Source organism: Triticum urartu, chromosome 3A, assembly GCF_056163025.1.
Source record: "Triticum urartu cultivar PI428250 chromosome 3A, HENAU_Tu73, whole genome shotgun sequence".
NCBI classification, from domain to species: Eukaryota; Viridiplantae; Streptophyta; class Magnoliopsida; order Poales; family Poaceae; genus Triticum; species Triticum urartu.
This window is the reverse complement of record NC_141875.1, coordinates 430501117-430525270: the sequence shown is the minus strand read 5'-3', so window position 1 is coordinate 430525270 and position 24154 is coordinate 430501117. Positions and strand designations below refer to the sequence as shown.

At 46.9% G+C, this 24154-nt stretch overlaps 3 protein-coding genes across 3 annotated transcripts; 1 reads left to right on the top strand and 2 right to left on the bottom strand.

Moving 5' to 3' along the window:
• The first annotated feature begins 10738 nt into the window (after nucleotides 1–10738).
• LOC125544224 (Radical SAM superfamily protein) lies at nucleotides 10739–23898 on the top strand. The gene is made up of 8 exons (XM_048707836.2): nucleotides 10739–10973; nucleotides 11071–11173; nucleotides 20806–20903; nucleotides 20980–21110; nucleotides 21203–21311; nucleotides 21839–22030; nucleotides 22116–22252; nucleotides 22599–23898. The coding sequence occupies exons 1-8, from the start codon at nucleotides 10806–10808 to the stop codon at nucleotides 22873–22875; spliced, it is 1215 nt and encodes a 404-aa protein (XP_048563793.1). The 5' UTR covers nucleotides 10739–10805; the 3' UTR covers nucleotides 22876–23898.
• Nucleotides 16299–16913, bottom strand: LOC147979964 (uncharacterized). The gene has a single exon (XM_087547300.1). It carries the CDS (start codon nucleotides 16911–16913, stop codon nucleotides 16299–16301), a length of 615 nt encoding a protein of 204 aa, XP_087403426.1.
• LOC147979963 (uncharacterized) lies at nucleotides 17031–17816 on the bottom strand. Its single transcript, XM_087547299.1, has one exon. It carries the CDS (start codon nucleotides 17814–17816, stop codon nucleotides 17031–17033), a length of 786 nt encoding a protein of 261 aa, XP_087403425.1.
• Nucleotides 23899–24154: the final 256 nt, after the last annotated feature.

Here is a 24154-nt window from a genome sequence, read left to right as displayed (position 1 = left end):
CGACGATTTTCTTAGCCTGCAAACTAAGGGAGAAAAGCTCAATTGTTGAACTTGTGCTCAGATTATCTGAGTACAACAATCATTTTGAATCGAGTGGGAGTTGATCTTCCAGATGAGAAAGTGATGTTTCTCCGAAGTCATTACCACCAAGCTGCTAGAGCTTCGTGATGAACTATAATATATCAGGGACATATATGATGATCCTTGAGATATTCGCGATGTTTGACACCACAAAAGTAGAAATCAAGGAGCATCAATTGTTGATGGTTGGTGAAACCACTAGTTTCAAGAAGGGCAAGGGCACGAAGGGATACTTCATGAAACGGCAATTCAGCTGCTGCTCTAGTGAAGAAACCCAAGGTTGAACCCAAACCCGAGACTAAGTGCTTCTGTAATAAAGGGAACAGCCACTGGAGCAGAATTACCCCAGATACTTGGTAGATAAGAAGGCTGGCAAGGTCGATAGAAGTATATTGGATGTATTATGTTAATGTGTACTTTACTAGTACTCCTAGTAGCACCAGGGTATTAGATACCGGTTCGGTTGCTAAGTGTTAGTAACTCGAAATAAAAGCTACGGAATAAACGGAGACTAGCTAAAGGTGAGATGATGATATGTGTTGGAAGTATTTCCAAGGTTGATCAAATATCGTACGCTCCCTCTACCATCGAGATTGGTGTTTGCGTTGAGCATAGACATGATTGGATTATGTCTATCGCAATACGGTTATTCATTTAAAGAGAATAATGGTTACTCTGTTTATTTGAATAATACCTTCAATGGTCTTGCACCTAAAATGAATGGTTTGTTGAATCTCAATCGTAGTGATACACATGTTCATGCCAAAAGATATAAGATAGTAATGATAGTACCACCTACTTGTGGCACTCCCACGTAAGTCATATCGGTATAAAACGCATGAAGAAGCTCCATGTTGATGGATCTTTGGGCTCACTCGTTTTGAAGAGTTTGAGACATGTGAACCATGTCTATTGGTGTATATGCATGAAGAAACTCCATGCAAATGGACCGTTTGGACTCACTTGTTTTTGAATCACTTGAGACATGCAAATCATACCACATGGGCAAGATGACTGAAAGCCTCGTTTTCAGTAAAATGGAACTAGAAAGCAACTTGTTGGAAGTAATACATTTTGATGTGTGCAATCCAATGAGTGCTAAGGCATGTAGTGGATATCGTTATGTTCTTACTTCACAGATGATTTGAGTAGATATTGAGTATATTTACTTGATGAATCACGAGTCTGAATTATTGAAAGGTTCAAGTAATTTCAGGGTGAAGTTGAAAGATCGTCGTGACAAGAGGATAAAATATCTATGATATGATCATAGAGATGAATATCTGAATTACGAGTTTGGCACAGAATTAAGACATTGTGGAAATTGTTTCACAACTAATACAGCCTGGAACACCATAGTGTGATGGTGTGTCCGAACATCATAACTGCACCCTATTGGATATGATGCATACCATGATGTCTCTTATCGAATTACCATGATAGTTTATGGGTTAGGCATTAAAGACAACCACATTCACTTTAAATAGGGCACCACGTAATTCCGATGAGATGACACCTAAGCTGTCATTTCTTAGAAGTTTGGGGCTGCGACGCTTATGTGAAAAAGTTTCAGGCTGATAAGCTCGAACCCAAAGCGGATAAATGCATCTTCATAGGACACCCAAAACAGTTGGGTATACCTCCTGTCTCAGATCCGAAAGCAATAAGGGATTGTTTCTAGAATCGGGTCCTCTCTCGAGGAAAAGTTTCTCTCGAAAGAATTGAGTGGGAGGATGGTGGAGACTTGATGAGGTTATTGAACCGTCTCTTCAACTAGAGTGTGGCAGGGCACAGGAAGTTGTTCCTGTGGCACCTACACCAATTGAAGTGGAAGCTTATGATAGTGATCATGAAACTTCAGATCAAGTCACTGCCAAACCTCGTGGGATGACAAGGATGCGTACTACTTCAGAGTGGTACGTAATCCTGTCTTGGAAGTCATGTTGCTAGACAACAATGAACCTACGAGCTATGGAGAAGCGATGGTGGGCCCGGATTCCGATAAATGGCTCGAGGCCATAAAATCCGAGAGAGGATCCATGTATGAAAACAAAGTGTAGATTTTGACAGAACAGCTCGATGGTCGTGAGGCTGTTGAGTACAAATGGATTTTAAAAGGAAGACAGACAATGATGGTAAATGTCACCATTAAGAAAGCTCGACTTGTCGTTAAGAAGTTTCCCGACAAAGTTCAAGGAGTTGACTACGGTGAGACTTTCTCACTCGTAGCGATGCTAAGAGTCTGTTGGAATTATATTAGCGATTACTACATTATTTATGAAATCTTGCAGATAGGATGTCAAAACATTGTTTCCTCGATGATTTTCTTGAGGAAAGGTTGTATGTGATACAACCGGAAGGTTTTGTCAATCCTGAAAGATGCTAATAAGTATGCAAAGCTCCAGCAATCCTTCTAAGGACTGGAGTAAGCATCTCGGTGTTGGAATGTATGCTTTGATGAGATGATCAAAGATTTTGGGTGTATACAAAGTTTATGAGAAACTTGTATTTCCAAAGAAGTGAGTGGGAGCACTATAGAATTTCTGATAAGTATATGTTGTTGACATATTGTGGATCAGAAATGACGTAGGATTTCTGGAAAGCATATAGGGTCATTTGAAAGGTGTTTTTCAATGGAAAACCTGGATTGAGCTACTTGAACATTAAGCATCAAGATCTATAAGGATAGATCAAAAACGCTTAATGGTACTTTCAAATGGGCACATGCCTTGACATGATCTTGAAGGTGTTCAAGATGGATCAGTCAAAGAAGGAGTTCTTGCCTGAGTTGTAAGGTATGATGTTAAGCTCGACCACGGCAGAAGAAAGAGGAAGGACGAAGGTCGTCCCCTATGCTTTTGTCATAGGCTCTATACGGTATGCCATGCTGAGTACCGCACCTGATGTGTGCCTTGCCACATATCTGGCAAGAGGGTACAAAGGTAATCTAGGAGTAGATCACCAGATAGCGGTCTAAATTATCCTTAGAGGAATAAGGATATGTTTCTCGGTTATGGAGGTGATAAAGAGTTCGACGTAAAGAGTTACGTCGATGCAAGCTTAACACCTATCCGGATAGCTCTGAGTAGAGATACCGGATACGTATAATGGAGCAACAATTTAGAATAGCTCCAAGTAGAACAGTTATTTGAAATGGCTCCAAATATAGCGTAGTAGCTGCATCTACAAGATGACATAGAGATTTGCGAAGTACATACGGATCTGAAAGATTCAGACCCGTTGACTATAACATCTCTCACAAGCATAACATGTTCAAACCCAGAACTCATCGAGTGTTAATCACATGGTAATGTGAACTAGATTGTTGACTCTAGTAAACTCTTTGGGTGTTAGTCACATGGGGATGTGACCTTGAGTGTTAATCACATATCGATGTGAACTGGATTATTGACTCTAGTGCAAGTGGGAGACTGTTGGAAATATGCCCTAGAGGCAATAATAAATTAGTTATTATTATATTTCCTTGTTCATGATAATCGTTTATTATCCATGCTAGAATTGTGTTGATAGGAAACTCAGATACATGTGTGGATACATAGACAACACCATGTCCCTAGTAAACCTCTAGTTGACTAGCTCGTTGATCAATAGATGGTTACGGTTTCCTGACCATGGACATTGGATATCATTGATAACGGGATCACATCATTAGGAGAATGATGTGATGGACAAAGACCCAATCCTAAGCCTAGCACAAGATCATGTAGTTCGTATGCTAAAGCTTTTCTAATGTCAAGTATCGTTTCCTTAGACCATGAGATTGTGCAACTCCCGGATACCATAGGAGTGCTTTGGGTGTGCCAAACGTCACAACGTAACTGGGTGGCTATAAAGGTACACTACAGGTATCTCCGAAAGTGTCTGTTGGGTTGGCACGAATCGAGACTAGGATTTGTCACTCCATGTAAACGGAGAGGTATCTCTGGGCCCACTCGGTAGGACATCATCATAATGTGCACAATGTGATCAAGGAGTTTATCACGGGATGATGTGTTACAGAACGAGTAAAGAGACTTGCCGGTAACGAGATTGAACAAGGTATCGGGATACCGATGATCGAATCTCGGGCAAGTGTCATACCGATAGACAAAGGGAATTGTATACGGGATTGATTAAGTCCTTGACATCGTGGTTCATCCGATGAGATCATCGTGGAACATGTGGGAGCCAACATGGGTATCCAGATCCCGCTGTTGGTTATTGACCGGAGAGTCATCTCGGTCATGTCTGCATGTCTCCCGAACCCGTAGGGTCTACACACTTAAGGTTCGGTGACGCTAGGGTTATAGAGATATTAGTATGCGGTAACCCGAAAGTTGTTCGGAGTCCCGGATGAGATCCCGGACGTCACGAGGAGTTCCGGAATGGTCCGGAGGTAAATAATTATATATAGGAAGTGCTATTTCGGCCATCGGGACAAGTTTCGGGGTCACCGGTATTGTACCGGGACCACCGGAAGGGTCCCGGGGGTCCACCGGGTGGGGCCACCTGCCCCGGGGGGCCACATGGGCTGTAGGGGGTGCGCCTTGGCCTATATGGGCCAAGGGCACCAGCCCCAAAAGGCCCATGTGCCAAGAGTCAAGGAAAAGGAAGAGTCCTAAAGGGGGAAGGCACCTCCGAGGTGCCTTGGGGAGGTGGGACTCCTCCCTGGCCGCACCCTTGCTTGGAGGAAGGGCCAAGGCTGCGCCTCCCCCCTCTCCCTTGGCCCTATATATAGTGGGGGGAAGGGAGGGCAGCCCAACCTAAGCCCTGGCGCCTCCCTCTCCCTCCCATGACACACCTCCCTCCTCCCGCAGCGCTTGGCGAAGCCCTGTTGGAATCCTGCTACTTCCACCACCACGCCGTCGTGCTGCTGGATCTCCATCAACCTCTCCTTCCCCTTGCTGGATCAAGAAGGAGGAGACGTTGCTACTCCGTACGTGTGTTGAACGCGGAGGTGCCGTCCGTTCGGCGCTAGGATCATCGGTGATTTGGATCACGACGAGTATGACTCCATCAACCCCGTTCTCTTGAACGCTTCCGCGCGCGACCTACAAGGGTATGTAGATCCACTCCTCCCTCATTGCTAGATGACTCCATAGATAGATCTTGGTGACACGTAGGAAAATTTTGTATTTATGCTACGTTCCCCAACAAATACTTACGCTACTTTGCTGTACCACCCTTTCCTCTTCAAGGGAAAACCAACGCAAGTGCTCAAGAGGTAGCACTGGTGTATGCTTATTAAATCTACGCTTACCTGCATATCTTTTAGATGTTGGTCTGTGGCTCTGACAAGCCCATCCCGAGCAGCTCGAATATACGCGTCGGCCGAATTGAAGGCATTAAATGACGCTTTCAAAAAACCAGGGTTACAAAGAACGGCCTTGCGGCACCGATGATTCATGGCGCTCTCCACTTCCGAGTTGGTGACGGATACATCACCCGAATCCTCGGCTGGAGGACAGTCCAGCGTCACCCCCGCATCAGCCCCTCTATAGAATCTGTATCCTGGCTACGGGAAGTATGACCCGCCGGACTCCCGGATATAGTCCGGCACACCTTTTTCCTGATACGGGGCAAACAGAAAGGTCACAATTGGATGTGACTGCCAAGGTGCATATTTTCAAATTCATACCTCTTTGATGAAGGCTCGGCCGTATCTTCATTTGCCTTCCTCTTCGAAGGCTTGCCTGATGTGAGGGACGCTCTCTTTGGAGATGCCCCCGGGGCAGCATGGCGCGCCGAACGCCTCCCCTTTTGAGCACAGGACAGTGCGGTGGGTAAGGAGGAATGAGAAAACTCTCTTGGACAAGGTATCTCCGGATTACTTACATGTGAAGCAGGAAGGAGGCCGGGGTAATCGGTGATGATGGGTACATCTGTACGGTCATAGCTCATCTAATAGAATATTCCATCCTCGAGCTCCACAAATATGTCCGGATCTTCCTCATATCCGGGGTCAAGATCCCGGTTGCGATTCTTCGGATGAGGGGCAGGGTCATGGATCCCCTCGACAACCTTTCGCCATTCCTGTTATCAGCGGATAAGATACTGCCTATCAAGAATGATTCAGGGACAGGAGTAAAATAGTGGAGCTGAAGCTTACCCAGCTGGGAGGATTATACATGGAAAATCCATCTCGATATTGGAGATGGGTGAACTCCTCCTTCTCCCCTTTATACAGCTCGGCCAGTATTTTGGCCAGGGCGGCGGGGGTCTTCGGGCCCTTCCGACCATAGCGTGAGGCGTCATCTTCCCCGTTATAATGCCACATGGGCAGTCCTCTGTATTGGAGTGGCTGGACCCCCCGCGTTATAGAGATCGCCCTTACCTCGACTATTGACAATCCGGACTGGGCAAGCGTCTTAATCTTGCCCAGCAGCAGGCTAACCTCTGCACTATCCTATTCCTCGAGGCCCCGAGGACGCCAGCTATGGCGTTTCTTCAGCGGAGCATTTGAAAACTCGGGAAGGCCCATGCAGACGGGGTCGGGTAGAGCGACGTCGTCGATGTAGAACCATTCGGAAGGCCACTCTTCGGGAGCTTTCTTCGGCGTGCCGGACAGGTATCTGGTTCCGGCGATGCGCCACACTTTGGCTCCTCCCACTTCAAAAATTGACCCACCTTGATTGCGAGGGACGAGGTAGAACAGTCTTCTCCATAAATCAAAATGGGCCTCGCAACCCAGGAATAGTTTGCATAAAGCGACATAACACGCAATGTGCAGGACGGAGGCTGGGGTAAAATTGTGCAGCTAGAGGCCATAATACTCCAGAAGCCCTCGGAGGAATGGGTGAATTGGAAATCCCACGCCCCTCAGCAGATAGGGGACGAAGGACACTCGTTCTCCCGCAAACGGATTGGGGAAATCCTCCGCCTGGGTTTTGTCGTTGAAGGAGGCCAATCCTGCTCGAACAGGAACCAGATCTGCAGGAGGGAGAAATCCCTGCGTTTGCAACTTCACCAATTGGCTGTGGGACACAGAGCACCTCTCCCACTCGCCTCTCTCTAGGTTAGAACGGGAAGAGGAGCTGGGAATGTTAGCCATGTTGGAATGGTCTTTCCTGGCAGACTCTGAGGATTTTCTCCGCGTGGTGCCGAAAGGATCTGAGATCCAATCTCTTTAAATAGACACTCTTTCTTGCAGGGCTGGGGTGTTATTTGCAAAAAAAACCTGATCGTCCGCATTCGCCCGACACGTTGAAGATGAAATCATAGATTCACAGAAGCCGAGGGATGCGACGTTGAACTAAAAGCCGAATACATTATTGGGAAGCCATCGGAGGGGGAACCCGCCTTGCAATGCTGAAGACAATCCGTGCGCTGAACACCTCGTCATTGAAGTCTGGTTCGGGGGGCTACTGAGGGAGCCCTGGACTAAGGGGTCCTCGGGCGTCCGGCCTGTTAGCCATGGACCGGACTGATGGGCTGTGAAGATACGAAGACCGAAGGCTGCACCCGTGTCCAGACAGGACTCTCCTTGGCGTGGAAGGCAAGCTTGGCGACCAAATATGTAGATTCCTTTCTTTGTAACCGACCTTGTGTAACCCTAGATCCTCCCAGTGCCTATATAAACTGGAGGACTTAGTCCGGAGAGAGAGATACTCATTACCATAGCCATACAAGCTAGACTTCTAGGGTTTAGCCATTACGATCTCATGGTAGATCAACTCTTGTAATACTCATATTCATCAAGATCAATCAAGCAGGAAGTAGGGTATTACCTCCATAGAGAGGGCCCGAACCTGGGTAAACATCGTGTCCCCTGTCTCCTGTTACCATCGACCTTAGACGCACAGTTCGGGACCCCCTACCCGAGATCCGCCGGTTTTGACACCGACACTTGGCGCCTTCATATCCTCTATGGAGAACAAAGCCTTTCTTACATCGTCGGCACAAAAAGGCTTAAGCAACACCTCATTCATTTCATTGGTCACTCGGGACTGCACCTCATCCATGAAAGCAGAGTCCGGCTCCTCTATTTCAGTGGAGAAAAGGCCTGCAAAGTATTGCGATATATGTGGATTTAGGTAAGCAGTACCTTCCAGCCAGGCATCATGGTCATCCTTCGGTTTTGTTATACGATTACGTATCCTTCAAGCAGAGGCAGAATTTTGAAAGTAAGATTTGTTTTTGTCTCCAAATATAAGCCGTTTAACCGACTACGCTAGGCCCAGTGAATCTCCTCCATTTCAAGCATATTTTCTAGTTCCTTCTGTCGTTTCATATTTTCCTGGGATAACACATCTCTAGCAACAGTTTACAATTCCCGCTGCACTTGTTTAATCTTTTTTGGTGACTTCTTCAGTATAATTTTGTCCCACTTATGGAGCTCCTCGTGCACCACAACAAGTCATTCCGCAAGTCCAACATTACCCCCATTTTGTTCAGATGATGAGCACGCCTGTTCTACCACCTCGTGGAATTTATCTTCTTTCAGCCATCGAGCTTCGAAGCAGAGAACAGCTTGACCCACCGTCTCATGAGTAATTTCCTCATGCAGAGACATTAAAATCGGCCTATGGTCAGACTTGTAGTAGTCCAGGTGCTAGAGGATGGCTCCTGGAAACATGGTGTTCCACTCCTCGCTCACCAACGCATGGTCCAACCTCTCCCTTATTAGTGCCCTATGCCAAGTAAATTTGTCACCAACAAACCCATGATCAGAAAGATTACAGTTAATCAAGGCTTCCCTAAACGCCCGCATAAAATGAGCTGGTCTGTCATTCCCTCCTTCTTTCTCAAACGAGAACATAATCTCATTCAAATCCCCAATCACCATCCAAGGCATATCAGCTACTGCCTTGAGTTCTCTCAACCGACTCCAAGTAAGGTGCTTATCATCCCATTTTGGTTCTCCATAATAACCTGTTAACCTCCAATAATTTTCAACACCACTCCCAACAAACACGTCAATAAAGTTATCAGATTTATCTCTTAAAGTTACAGCTACCTCCTTCTTCCACATCATCATTAATCCACCCTTCCCGCCATCACCGCGGACTACAATATTATGGTCCATTTTTGCCTGACATCGAAGACATTCAACAAGATATTCATCTAAGTGCGTCTCCATGAGAAACATCACATCCGGACTCCTACGCTTCTGAACATTCAGAAGCGGCCGAATTGTCGTGATTTGCTGCAAACCGCAACAATTCCAGCTCAAAATTTTCATTGCTTTCGGACAGCCTCAAGCTCTGAGGCTGCTGATATCAAAAGGTTATTGCCATCATCCCCTGTACGTGTACGCTTAGGGGGTTGGGATTTACCCGGTGTACTCTCACCAGGTGTAGTATTTTCAGAAGTATTCGTGAGCTGGAGCTGTCCCACGATTGCGGCTACTCTTCCTGATGGTTCTACCAGTGCCGAAGATCCTGCTGGCGCAATTTCAAAGTTCAGCCTCTTCCTACTCAACGGATCTTTGTCTGTCATCTCCTCATCGGTGCTCTCTTTTGCCATTGCAGTACCATCTGCATTTCTTTGGACTTGATTATGATGCCAGGTGGTGTGCATGTGGAACTCTCCACCCTTCCCCATTGATCTTCCACCACCTCCTCGACCCCTACCTCTAGCAGGGGCACGACTAGCTCCTGCCACTCGGCCGCCACATCCACGGCCTCTTCCAGTTCCTCCATCTGCCAGGATGAAGTCCCCCCGTTCTAGCTTTGATTCATCATGTTCACCAGTACCACACTCTTCATGCCAATGCCCCAGCAAACCGCAGTTCCCACAGAAAGTAGGTAATTTATCATATTGGACTTGATACCATACCTGCTTCGTTGCTCTGGTGATTGACACAAACTGGAACTACTTTTTAGTCACATCAATTTTTACCCGAAGACAAATTCTCCTACATAACCTGCTAGGAGCTTTATCTGAAGAGCCATAATTTTCCCCATAGGACGACACATCCCCCGTATCACCACATCATGCAATAGATTATCAGGGAGACGTAGAACACTTGCCCACACCGCTGTCTGGTTTAAGACCACCGATCTAGGGTCTTCAAACCCATCATATTCCTCCACAATAACAGCTTGATACCTGAAAAGCCAGGGGGCCATGGTCATCGCCTTGTTCCAGTTAGCGAGACAACCGAATTGTACAGTGAATAAGTTTTCCTCAACCCTCCTCTAAACCACCTCTCTCGCCGGATTCCAGGCCGATCTCATATCTGAATAGAGGGTTGTAGGACTAAACCCTCTGGACATGTGAACCCTAGCAATCGCTAACTATTTGATCAGTGTTGGAGGCTCAACGATCTCCTCTTCCCACACAAAGCCGTCTCCCTCTTGTTCATGCAGGTTCAACCGATCTAGCAGTTCTTTCACGCGCTCCTTCCTCACGTGCTCCTCGAGCCGCCCATGCCTTCCATTACCATGAGCGTCCTTGCAAATCCTGATCCACCCCTTACCAATCCCAGGGAGACGATCACCCGGGCGGAGACTCGGATGTTGGGGGATTGACGAAGGATAGGTAAAAACCCTCGGCGACGCATCGGAGGATAAAATAACCTTAGATTTTTCGCTAGGGAAAAAAAACTGCGATCCTATTATTTTGACGACATTTTTAGTTGTGTATGGGGTGGTGTCACCCCACACAACTAAAAATATGGCATCAAGATCGTTTGAAATGCAACGTGTGTCCAGCCTCCAGCGTCAGATAAGAGGGTCCAAAGGAAAATCCCTCCGCGGAACCATACCAAACCAACAATTCCTATGGCGGCGCTGCCTCTTCTCCGGTGGGGCGCCTCCTCCCTCCACGCCCACTTCTCCCCTACCCCGCCGCGACGCCTCTTCTCCGCTCTCCGACAGCCCCCTGCCGCCGGCCGCTACGAGCCAGGCTCCAGGGTCATGCTTAAGGGGATGGACTACCCAGAGCTCGAGGTAAGAACCCCCTCTCAATCTTCAAGTTTCGTAGATTCGTCTGTCAGCCATTGACCTATCCTCGTGTTCGAGCTGATTTTGCCGCGGGTTTCCTCAGAAATGGGTGCAGTCGCAAGGATTCCGACCGGGACAGGCCATGATGCTGTGGAAATGCCTCTACGGGAACAACGTCTGGGCGCATTGCCACAACGAGCTGGCTGGTAGGTTTGAGTTTTTTTTTTCTCCCGTGAATTATCGTGGGCACTTGAGAAATGCGGGGCCTGATGCGAAATCTGAAGCTCAGTCCGACAAATGATACAACAATTTTCTCCATGAATAATGTCTTGCTCAAAACTTGAGATATACAGCTGCTAGCCTATTTTTTACTTGAAGCGTGCCTCCTTCAGTTCTTCTAGCATTCCTTGATACAAAATCTTCAACTGGGTTTTTGTAAGAAATATTGTTGGAAACATAATTTCCAGGTGCTATCATAGCTAATGCTATTATTTTCCTTGTGGGGATATCTGTCATATGCACTTTCTTGTGCTATTTACAATGCATAAAAAACAACAGTTTGAACATCCGTAAGCATACCCTCTGACTGTATTAAGTTCTTGCTAACTAAATTGACTGCAGAAACTACTTCATGCCGGATGACTATTTTCACAAAATAGTTCAAAATCACCAAGTTCGTTATCCATGAAAGATTTAGGTTCAGTACTAGTTTTTGAATCGTTATGTCTATCACTTAACTGGTGTTTAAGAGGATTTCTATTGCTTCATCTACGATACATAATTACTGTTAGAGTTAATCTTGTCATCTACTACCAAAGAGACGCATGCATGGAAGAGCAGGTAGTCAATTTGAGTTTGGTACAATGTGTTAGGATAATCCTTATGTCTGGCAGTAGCAGCTTTTTTAGGATATTTATGTCTTAGGTGACTTGTAGTTAAGGAAGATTAGATAAGCTGAGCTGTAGTTTCCATATCTAGCTAGGCATGAGCTGTCAGGGGCGGACCCAGGAATTCAACATTGGGTGTTCAATTTTTTTTCACCCGAGCAGAGAAGCCAATTGGTTCACGGCAATACAAATACAAATTGTTCACAATAGCAGCAATATCTCAAAAGATCAAGGGAATTACAAAATAGAGAAGAAAATTACAACACAACCATACGCTCGGTCATGACTTGAAAGAGAGAGATGACAACATCATCCTTCACTTGAAAAAATAATTCCTCCCAATAAATGTAACCAAGCCATGACAGGTTGTTGGTCCTGTTTGTTACTGTATATGTGGATAAGTGGATTGCTAGTAGCCCCCCCCCCCCCCCCCCTTTGTGTCCATGTAGTGACCTCTTGAGCCATACATGAGTTTCGCGCGCCGTCACTCTCTTCCGGTTGCACGTGTTGACTTGTTTTCCCCGTCACATGTGAGAGGGGGTGTTACAGTATATGTGGATTGTCTAGCCTTTCCATCAGTTTGAACTTTTGGTTGCATTGGCTAGTGCATGAAGCTTAACATGGTATCAGAGCTAAGGTCTTGAGTTCAATTCCTGGCTTTCGCAATTTATTAAAAATTGCTGGTAGCCCCCCTTTGCGTCCACGTAGAGGCCTCTTGAGTCATACGTGAGTTTCGCGCGCCATCGCTCTCTTCCAGGTGCATGTGTTGACTTGTCTTCCCCGTCACACGTGAGAGGGGGTGTTACAGTATATGTGGGTTGCACCAGCCCTTTCCATCAGTTCAGACTTTTGGTTGCGTTGGCTAGTGCATGAAGCTTAACACTGTTGAAGCCATATGTTGTTGGTCCTGTTGAAGCCAATTGCTGCACTGTTAGGCTCCCATCCCCGGTGTCAACGACTACAGCGGCCGCCACCCCGACGCTCATCCCCACCCTCTGATTCTGATCACTATTTGGTGGGAAGTAGGGAAATTGTGAGATTGAGCTTCTTGAAGAGAAAGCTGTTCTCCAGCCTGGTATGGCAGAAGATCGATGTGACGCCTACATTCTTTCCAATCTAGGGTTTGCAGAACGAAGCATCTTCTTTGCATTTGCTTTCCTCCTGCATGGCTCATTACAGAAGAGGGAGTTGGGCACTTTGGCCCAGAGATGGAACTTGAAGACCATTGGCTACATGTTGGTTTTCTGTGTTCCGGTGTTCTTCGTCCAGGCCCTTCTTGTGTTTGTTGGGCCTACATTTGTTAAGGATGAAAACAGTGCACATGGAAGGAGAGTGTTTGCTAAATACTTCATACAGACCGTGCTGCAGCATTCCATTCCTGTCGCTCCTCCCCACTGCCGGCAGCGGGCACGGTACTGCACGAGCGGGACTTGCCCGTGGTCTCCGCGAAACCATGGGGAGCTCGGCGCCGGTGGCTCCCTCGCCTGGCTGTGCCTCGCCATCAGCAGTTCAGCACAGAGTCGCGCTGCCGCCTTGTCCCTAGGAAGAACCGAAGAAGGAACCGGCTGGCTGCTGGGTGAGTCTCTCGTGTGTTCCTGCATGGCTGCGTGGACACTGGACAGAAGTGGCTGGCTGCTGCTGAAATGGGCTATTGGGCCTGCAGGATAGTATTTCTGTCATATATGCCTATATATAAGAATTTTTTGGGTGTACAGCCGCATGGTGGATCCGCCTCTGGCTGCGTAGGTCGGTTACTGTAGCAGGTCGGTTACTGTAGCACCAACCTAAAACCTCTATATAGGAAGAGGCACCATATGTAGAATAATGTTAGCTTGTTACTACTGATATAATCATATAAACCTACAGAGCTTCATACTAGTTCCTTGTGTGCATGTGTGTGTGAGAAAAACAGTAAGAGAGTCCTTGGTGAGAACCTGGTAGTTCCAACAATTACTATTAAACTAAGACTTACAAAAAATAGCTTGCTGACAAAGAAAGGGAAAATCTTTTTTTGGGGGGTGGGGGGTTGCAGTAGTACTGGCTATCCTGCTGGTAGGAACCGGATCCCTAGCAAGGCGTGGTCTCAGGTTGTAGGGGTGGAAGGAGGGATGGCGTGGATGGCGTAGAGAGAGGGAGAGGGAGAGGGAATTCAACATTGGGTGTTCAAATTTTTTTCACCCGAGCAGAGAAGCCAATTGGTTCACGGCAATACAAATACAAATTGTTCACAATAACAGCAATATCTCAAAAGATCAAGGGAATTACAAAATAGAGAAGAAAATTACAACACGACCATACGCTCGGTCATGGCTTGAAAGAGAGAGATGACAACATCATCCTTCACTTGAAAAAATAATTCCTCCCAATAAATGTAACCAAGCCATGACAGAGGTTGTTGGTCCTGTTTGTTACTGTATATGTGGATAAGTGGATTGCTAGTAGCCCCCCCCCCCCCCCCCTTCCTTTGTGTCCATGTAGTGACCTCTTGAGTCATACATGAGTTTCGCGCGCCGTCACTCTCTTCCGGTTGCACGTGTTGACTTGTTTTCCCCGTCACATGTGAGAGGGGGTGTTACAGTATATGTGGATTGTCTAGCCTTTCCATCAGTTCGGACTTTTGGTTGCGTTGGCTAGTGCATGAAGCTTAACATGGTATCAGAGCTAAGGTCTTGAGTTCAATTCCTGGCTTTCGCAATTTATTAAAAATTGTTGGTAGCCCCCCTTTGTGTCCACGTAGAGGCCTCTTGAGTCATACGTGAGTTTCGCGCGCCATCGCTCTCTTCCAGGTGCACGTGTTGACTTGTCTTCCCGGTCACACGTGAGAGGGGGTGTTACAGTATATGTGGGTTGCACCAGCCCTTTCCATCAGTTCAGACTTTTGGTTGCATTGGCTAGTGCATGAAGCTTAACACTGTTGAAGCCATATGTTGTTGGTCCTGTTGAAGCCAATTGCTGCACTGTTACGCTCCCATCCCCGTTGTCAACCACTGCAGCGGCCGCCACCCCGACGCTCATCCCCACCCTCTGATTCTGATCACTATTTGGTGGGAAGTAGGGAAATTGTGGGATTGAGCTTCTTGAAGAGAAAGCTGTTCTCCAGCCTGGTATGGCAGAAGATCGATGTGACGCCTACATTCTTTCCAATCTAGGGTTTGCAGAACGAAGCATCTTCTTTGCATTTGCTTTCCTCCTGCATGGCTCATTACAGAAGAGGGAGTTGGGCGGCCCAGAGATGGAACTTGAAGACCATTGGCTACATGTTGGTTTTCTGTGTTCCGGTGTTCTTCGTCCAGGCCTTTCTTGTGTTTGTGGGGCCTACATTTTTTAAGGATGAAAACAGTGCACATGGAAGGAGAGTGTTTGCTAAATACTTAATACAGACCGTGCTGCAGCATTCCATTCCTGTCGCTCCTCCCCACTGCCGGCAGCGGGCACAGTACTGCACGAGCGGGACTTGCCCGTGGTCTCCGCGAAACCATGGGGAGCTCGGCGCCGGTGGCTCCCTCGCCTGGCTGTGCCTCGCCATCAGCAGTTCAGCAGAGTCGCGCCGCCGCCTTGTCCCTAGGAAGAACCGAAGAAGGAACCGGCTGGCTGCTGGGTGAGTCTCTCGTGTGTTCCTGCATGGCTGCGTGGACACTGGACAGAAGTGGCTGGCTGCTGCTGAAATGGGCTATTGGGCCTGCAGGATAGTATTTCTGTCATATATGCCTATATATAAGATTTTTTTGGATGTACAGCCGCATGGTGGATCCGCCTCTGGCTGCGTAGGTCGGTTACTGTAGCAGGTCGGTTACTGTAGCACCAACCTAAAACCTCTGTATAGGAAGAGGCACCATATGTAGAATAAGGTTAGCTTGTTACTACTGATATAATCATATAAACCTACAGAGCTTCATACTAGTTCCTTGTGTGCATGTGTGTGTGAGAAAAACAGTAAGAGAGTCCTTGGTGAGAACCTGGTAGTTCTAACAATTACTATTAAACTAAGACTTACAAAAAATAGCTTGCTGACAAAGAAAGGGAAAATCTTTTTTTGGGGGGTGGGGGGTTGCAGTAGTACTGGCTATCCTGCTGGTAGGAACCGGATCCCTACCAAGGCGTGGTCTCAGGTTGTAGGGGTGGAAGGAGGGATGGCGTAGAGAGAGAGAGAGAGAGAGAGAGAGAGAGAGAGAGAGGGAGGGAGAGGGAGAGGAAGAGGCGGCTAGGGTTAGGTCTCCCAGCTCCCTAACGAAGCCGAGAAAATATGGTTGCTTCTTGCTTAATCCCAAAACGGGTCCTTACACGAGTTTATATAATCCTCCTAATAAGATAATTGGGCTAAGCCCCTAATAACGATAAGATAAATTGGGCCACAACTAACTGGGTTAAGCCCCTAATATGTCGGTCATAACATCTCTCCCTGCCTGCACAAACAGCTCGTCCTCGAGCTGGAAGGCGGGGAAGATCAACGGTCGCCAAACACCTCCACGTCAACTGGGGCGGGTTGGTCGCCGAGCCCGACGGCGGTGGGGTCCTCCTCAATGTAGTCTGCAGCCTCCAGGTAGAAGAGTCGTGGGCAGACGTGGCCCGATATGTAGGGCTCGTCGCAGTTGAAGCACAACCCTTGGCGGCGACACTCGAGTTGCTCGGCCGAGGTGAGCCGGCGGAACGGGCGTGCCGCAGCCACGGCGAGGGGCGCCGCGGAAGCCTGGGCAGGCCGACCCTGCGCGGGAACTTCCGGCCAGGGTGGCGGCCCAGCGGCCCGGGGCGGTGGCGCCTGCTGGATGGCCATCGCGCGACGCTCTAACGTGCGGGCGTAGTACATGGCCATCTGGAGGTCCTGTGGCCCGTGCATCTCCACGTCCACGCGGATGTGGTCCGGTAGGCCGCCGACGAAGAGCTCAGCCCGTTGATGAGCCGAAACGCCGGGAGCGTGGCACGCCAGTGCCTGGAAGCGGTCGGCGAAGTCTTGCACTGAGGTGAGGAACGGAAGACGCCCAAGCTCCGCCATACGGCTCCCGCGTATAGGCGGACCAAAGTGCAAGAGGCACAAATCGCGGAAGCGCTCCCATGGTGGCATGCCGCCCTCCTCCTGTTCTAGGGCGTAGTACCACGTCTATGCGGCTCCTTGGAGATGATACGAGGCGATCCAGGTGCGGTCGGACGCGAGCATGCGCTGCCCCCTGAAAAATTGCTCTCATTGGTTGAGCCAATTCAGGGGGTTGACGGTGCCATCGTAGGTCGTGAACTTCAGCCTGGAGAATCTCGGTGGCGTCTGGACGTGGACGACGGGCGGGTGCGCCTCGTCAGCACGGAGCAACGATGATGATGGGGTCGAGTAGGCGGGCATCAGGGTGCCGCCCTGGAACAGGGGCCCGTCGACGCTGGCAAAGGGCTCGGCGGAGCCCGAGGACCCGCCAAACTGCATGGCTGGGTGCGTCGCCGGCGGGGGCAACACGTGCGGCCCGACCGAGGCCGTCATGTAGACCGGCTCAAGGGACCCAGTGAGCCAGGCCGGTAACGGAGACGGCGACGGGGGAAACCGCACCTGGTGGATGGGCGCCCCCGGGCCCGTCGTCAGGATTCCCAGGGCCGTGGTCGCCGGTGGCGGCGGCTGCAGTTGTTGCCCCTGCTGCATGGTGGAGGCGCCGGGGTTCATCGCTGGTGGTGGCTGCCGCGGCAGCTGCTGCATGGCGGCGGCGATGGGGGTCGCCGAGGATGGCGGCTGCTGCGGCGGCGGGGCGGTGGTGAAGGGCACCGGCGGCTGCGACCCATAGGATCTTGCGAGGAACGTGTAGATGCCCGTGACCGCCTGGGTGAGATCCCGGATGGCAGCTGTCATCTCTGCCGGGGTGAAGACGACGGGGGCGGGCGCGGCGGAGGTGACCGGCACTGGCAAGAGCGGGGCGTTGGCCGTGGTGGCCATCGGGGCGGTCGTCGTGGTCGGTAATGGGAGGGTCGGGGTGGGCGGTGGCGAGGACATGATCGCACCGAAGCTATCTGATACCAAATTGGTAGGAACCGGATCCCTACCAGGGCGTGGTCTCAGGTTGTAGGGGTGGAAGGAGGGATGACGTGGAGGAAGGCTTGGTCGCCGGCGCTGGGGCGCCGTCGTTGCGTGCGCGTGAGAGAGAGAGAGAGAGAGAGAGAGTGCAGGGGCGGCGGCTAGGGTTAGGTCTCCCGGCTCCCTAAGGAAGCCGAGCAAATATGATTGCTTCTTGCTTAATCCCAAAACGGGTCCTTACACGAGTTTATATAATCCTCCTAATAAGATAATTGGGCTAAGCCCCTAATAACGATAAGATAAACTGGGCCACAACTAACTGGGCTAAGCCCCTAATATGCTGGTCATAACACCTGCACACCCTATCGATATGAGCCTGGATATATGTTGTTTTGGACTTTACGTAGTTGCTCTATTCATCAGTGATTTAATAATTGAGAAAGCATGGGTAGCAGAACTGTAGAAGTGTTTGAGATCCAGGTATATTCTAGCTACCCATACCACCTTCAACCATATTTAGGTTTGTTTTAGGCGATGTACATTAATACTTTAATATGGATGCAATCTATTAAGAAAGGCGTGATAGAAGATGTTTGGATGTCACAGAACATTTATAAAAAAAGATGTATTCTAGTTTTCTTTTGTGAAAAATGATGAGCAGTTGGTTAGTATCTCTAAAATTCTTTCTTGCCTTGTGGGCCATTTGTGAGTATCGGCTGTACTGTGCAAACTTATTAATCCTTTGCAATTTCGTGTTTGAAAAGGAACATTTCAGTACTGGAGCTTTCCACCAGTCAGTTCTGGGATTCATGTGTATTTAATATATAGAAATATATACAAGAAATATAATGCGAAGAAGAAGAAAAAAGAAAAAAAAGACGAAGGGGTGGATTCTGGCCACTTCTGGAAAACCATTCAGTATACATAGTTCCAATCCCCCGCAAATTCTACGCTGGGGTCAGACTGTTGGAGTTCCCCAGAAAACACACACACACACACAAGGTAGAAGAAGCGACATGCACTTTGGCACGACACACAAACTGTGCCTTTTCTGTATTTCTCTTCAACACAACACAATTGATTACAAGTGCCTTTTAATGGGAAACATGCACACACACGGCCAAGCCACACAATTGCTTGATCCCTTCACCACCCCCCACTAGCTAGTACATGCAGGCACACGTTCTGGACTAACACAACTAACTCACATGCACATGCAGCCCACTCTCAAGGATCAACTCAACTTTACATATAAGCCTCAACTAACTCAACACCCTTAGAACTAGTCTTTTGGCTTGCCAACATATATATCCTCATGCTCTATTAGCTACATGCACCGGCTAGTTATCAGGCCACTAATGTACACGCCTTTTGAGTCTTGACTAAGTAATCATGTAACACATGCATACATGCAAACATCTCCTGGCTCGCCGGTCTGCTCACTCGTGCACTCACCTCTGTGCTATTGTTCCGGCTGCTACGCCATGTCATGGAGCATGTAGACATTCACACCTAGCTCACTATGAAAATCTATGGCAACAATTGCATACAATACAAAATAGACATGAGACTAGAATTTTACAACAAAAAATCGGCCTTTGTTGGCGTTAACCGTTCACCCCCTCTGTGGGATGCTGTACTGAACTATTCTCCTTTCCAATGAAATGAAACACATTTTTTTTTTGCGTTTTCTCGGAAAAAAAAGAATTTTACAACAAACAAGGTTAATGCCAACAAAGACGGAATGCAAAGCCACAGAACAATAGAATGAACTAGTCAGTATAGGACAAAATTACAGAACTAAAACGACCGCCTCTCTTTTACATTCACAGCAACTGCCAAAAAGAGATAACATGAACACCAACAGAACTACTCAACCTAACTGTGACCACGGACATTACTACGAAACATCTCTACTCAGAGGATGAGTCTGCGAATCAACTCCCCATCCAAGTCTTCGATGGAATATCTCAGTGGCCATCACGGCCAGTAGTCTTTGCAAGCCCAGAATGCAATGTAATGAGCAACAATACAGACTATACCAAGTGGTATCATAAGGATATTTTCTTTTATAACTCGCATCACTATGAGTCTTCCAAATAGTCCAAATCACAGCAGCTATCCCCACAGCAACTAGAATTCTAGAACAGCAGTGAAAGATTTACACCAGCTAGGTAATGCATCAAAACTAGAGGGACATGACCTTAAATCAAGCACAACACACTACATTCCTGTTGTGAACCTTGATTCACAATGGGATAACTACCATGCTGAAGATAGCCAGACGTCATGGCTCAGAGGGATTGGGTTGACATATGTTTAGACTTTAGAGGAGATTGTTTGTTCTTGCTTGCCTTAGACGTGGATACATGTCATCCTAATAGGCTAATACGATTGGACTTATATATATTTTTATACAATTGGACTCTTTCCTAATCCTATACTCCCCTAATGGACTCTTCGGACACTTCTCTCTCATGGACTCCTCCCATGCTGGTACTCTTGCCTTGATACTGTGGACCCATGTGCACAACAATTACACACATACTTTGCCACACTACACTCGTATATATACAATAAAAAAAAACTATGGCAAGCGACAGCTGCAAACCAACCATGCATCCACCTTGAAGATGTCATTGTCATTTTCAGGAAAGAAAAAAAGAAGAATAAGATAGCAGATGCCAGAGGGTATTTCACTATCAACTAGTTTTTTTCCCTCAGTAGGAAAACCCACTAATTGTACAAGTAGATGTAGCTCTAACTTTGAATGTGATAATTCTGTTGGCTCCATATCTCACTACCTCGACACCATTTACATTTTTGGGGTTTGTTCTAGTGCTTGAAATTAAACTTGTCAAATTGGGCATTTACTCATGTTTCTTTTCTTTGGTATAATATTTTTGCCCTATGTTCCATTGTTAGTATCTGGTTTAATGGATTCAGTTACACCGCCTCTAATCTTCAGGCTTGAACAAGGACTTGAGGAAAATGATAAGTGATCATGCTGATCTGAAGGCATTAACTATTAAAGACATTATTACTGCATCAGATGGAACCCGAAAGGTAGCTCTTTCACTGTCACTGATATCTCTGTAATGTTCTCAGAATATGATTGATTTTGGAACACAGAATGTTACAGATACTGTTCTCTCTTGAAGATGCCTCAGTGATTGAAACAGTTGTCATTCCTAGCGCCAGGGGCCGGACAACGGTCTGTGTTTCAAGTCAAGTGGGCTGTGCCATGAATTGTCAGTTTTGCTTCACTGGGAGGTCTGTCGACATTCTTTGTATAGCATTTGTCTTTCTATGATTCTGTAGTAACTATTTCATATTTTCTTTTCTATTTCTTTTGGGCGCTGAAGGATGGGTTTGAGGAAGCATTTGTCTACAGCTGAGATAGTTGAGCAGGCTGTGTTTGCTCGTAAGCTATTTTCAGATGAATTTGATACTATTACAAATGTTGTATTTATGGTAAGCATTCTTTTCATGGTAACTAATAACACTAACTCTAATATGGTGTTTAACTGAGCATATGACTGGAATTAGTAGTTTTATCCTGAATGTGTATCATCTTGCTTTTGCATGCCACTTTTCCTGAATTGCTACAAAACCACCCTTTGTGTTTTATTTCTTGGAACTGCAACCAGCATGTTAGATATATTTCCCCTACTTAGCACTGTTCCTGATAGCATTACCCCTGCTTTTGCCTGCATCTGTATTCAATGACACCAGTATTCATTACTGTTGAAATTGTAGGCCTAACGTAATGGCTTCCTTTATCATAGTTTTGTCCTTTCGGAGTTCCACGTTTATAAGTTTAGACTCTAGTGATCGCAATGTCATGGAAGCCTTCATGTCAAAAATATAAATAAAATGTCGTGGAAGCCTTGGTATGCATTATTCACCAGTATCCATATAGTATTAATGCTGTTGCATTTTTTAATAAGATGCTATCACCTTTTCCACAACAATCTTCCATTAACCTCTAATTTGTACAGGGCATGGGCGAGCCGTTGCACAATGTAGATAACGTAATAAAAGCATCATCTATAATGGTTGATGAGCAGGGTCTTCAGTTTAGTCCTCGCAAGGTTACTGTATCCACAAGTGGTCTCGTTCCAGAGATAAAACGCTTCCTCAACGAATCCAATTGTGATCTGGCCGTGAGTCTTAATGCAACAACTGATGAGGTGAAATTCAAATTTGGTTATTCTATTGTGGTGAAATGGTTTGACACTATTATGCTATGCTGTATATACTAACTTCCTCTTCCAGGTTAGGGATTGGATAATGCCCATTAACAGAAGGTACAATCTTAGCATGCTTCTTGGCACTTTAAGGGAGGAACTTCGTTTGAGACCTAAGTCCATAGTGCTATTTGAATACGTCATGCTTTCTGGGGTGAATGACAGGTAAAAAATCTTGGGTTAAACAACACTTTGTTGTTGCTGTCATCTCGACGATTCTTCTTAGAAGAGCTTACATCTGGTGATATTTTTACTTGGGACATGGATATAGCAACATTTGCAAACGGGTGTTCTTTCCAGAACAACTAAAATTTTAATTGCTTCATGCATATGAGCCAAATGAGTAAATGGTGATCTATACAGTACATAATATGTCGGCATTGTTGCTGTGACAAGTTTCTCATAGGCAAATGAAATGTTTCAATTTGTAAATAATTTTTTTGAAGACCTTACAGCAAAATGATCTATCCCTTGAACCCTGAACTCTTTTTTGGATTTACCATGCTTGCAGCGTGGATGATGCAAAGAGGCTTACGGAGCTGGTTCACGGTATTCCCTGCAAGATCAACCTCATCTCTTTCAATCCCCATAGTGGGTCGCAATTCAAGCCGACGCCCGATGAGAACATTATCGAGTTCCGGAACATGTTAATCCAATCTGGTCTTACTGTAATGGTGCGGCTAAGCAGAGGCGATGACCAGATGGCTGCCTGCGGGCAGCTAGGAGAGCCTGGTGACTATCAGCTACCGCTGCTCCGTGTACCTGAGAAATTTCAGGTCGCCTTATGATGCCAAGTACATAGTACGTACTTGTACAGTAGTAAAACAGGTGGCCGGGAACAACCTGACAAAGACAAGGCAGTAATATGCGTGTAATGAGGATAAAACCACGGTCAATCATCTTGCTGAGCCAGCCTTACGACCGTCGAGCATTTTCTGAATTTTGATGGCAAGTGCTGAACAGTTGATCTGTGGTGATTGTAACCCATGTTCTGATTAATATACATCTCTCGTTTTGTTGCAGAAATAAGAACATTTGTTCAGCAAGGAACTTGCATCTTTTTTTGTTTGATGCAGGGACGGCTAGGTATCAAATAAAGACGAGGCGAACCTCTGAATCGGCATGCTCCAAGCAACTTTGAGTAGACGCATGACATCCGGGCATCTGACATAGCTTCTGACGCGGTCTGAGTCGCCAAAGTCGATTGTGTTGCAGGTACTAGTTCCAAAAGACTCGAATCTACTCTAGCTATTGCTGGTCATGTTGGATTAGATGATGCAGGAATGACAGAAAGACAAGGAAAGGGACTACGTGCATGCTTTACCTTGCTTGAGATACCTTAACCATTAAGGTGTGCCACCACCTGACCTGACCACCCTACTTAGAAAAGAAAAGGGCAAAGTGATTGCATTACAAGACCCACCAACCAATGCGCCTTCTTTCCAAAAGCAATTGCATTACAAGACCGCACCATGGGGATTTGGGCGCCTTTGCCACTAAATCTGCTGCCAAAATGGTGTAGCGGCATACACCTGCTTCCTTGCTTTAGTGTAGATAGAAGATTGCTTGGATTTTGACATACCAGAAAACAAAAGACCAAGGGATTCTACGGCTGATGTTTCCCTTTTCTAAAAGATCATTGTTTGGTTTATTAATATTTTGGAGAGGCTTTAGCCAGACTCTGATGGCAATCTCTGATGTAATCAACGGATTTAAGTAGCGCCGTAGCAGCGAGGCTTGCTTAGGAGTCTTGATGACTGGGCTGTCACATTCTGTCGTCAAATCCACGCTTTGGATTGGTTCTTTTCTCCTGCCTTAAGCGTACTGCGTGTCCTGGCCTTTTCAAGGGGCCCGTCTGAAACATCCGCTATTAAATGCTGATTCACATGGCACCTGCTTCGATTATTACTCCTATATATATATTCGTTCTTAGAACAGTCGCTGCTCTGGCATAAAACGAAAAAGGAATTCCTAACAATATTATCAGTGATGTAGTTTTCAACATCATATTGGTGTCTCTACAGATAAATGTACGTAGTTTTCAAGATCCATAACGTATATGTCAAG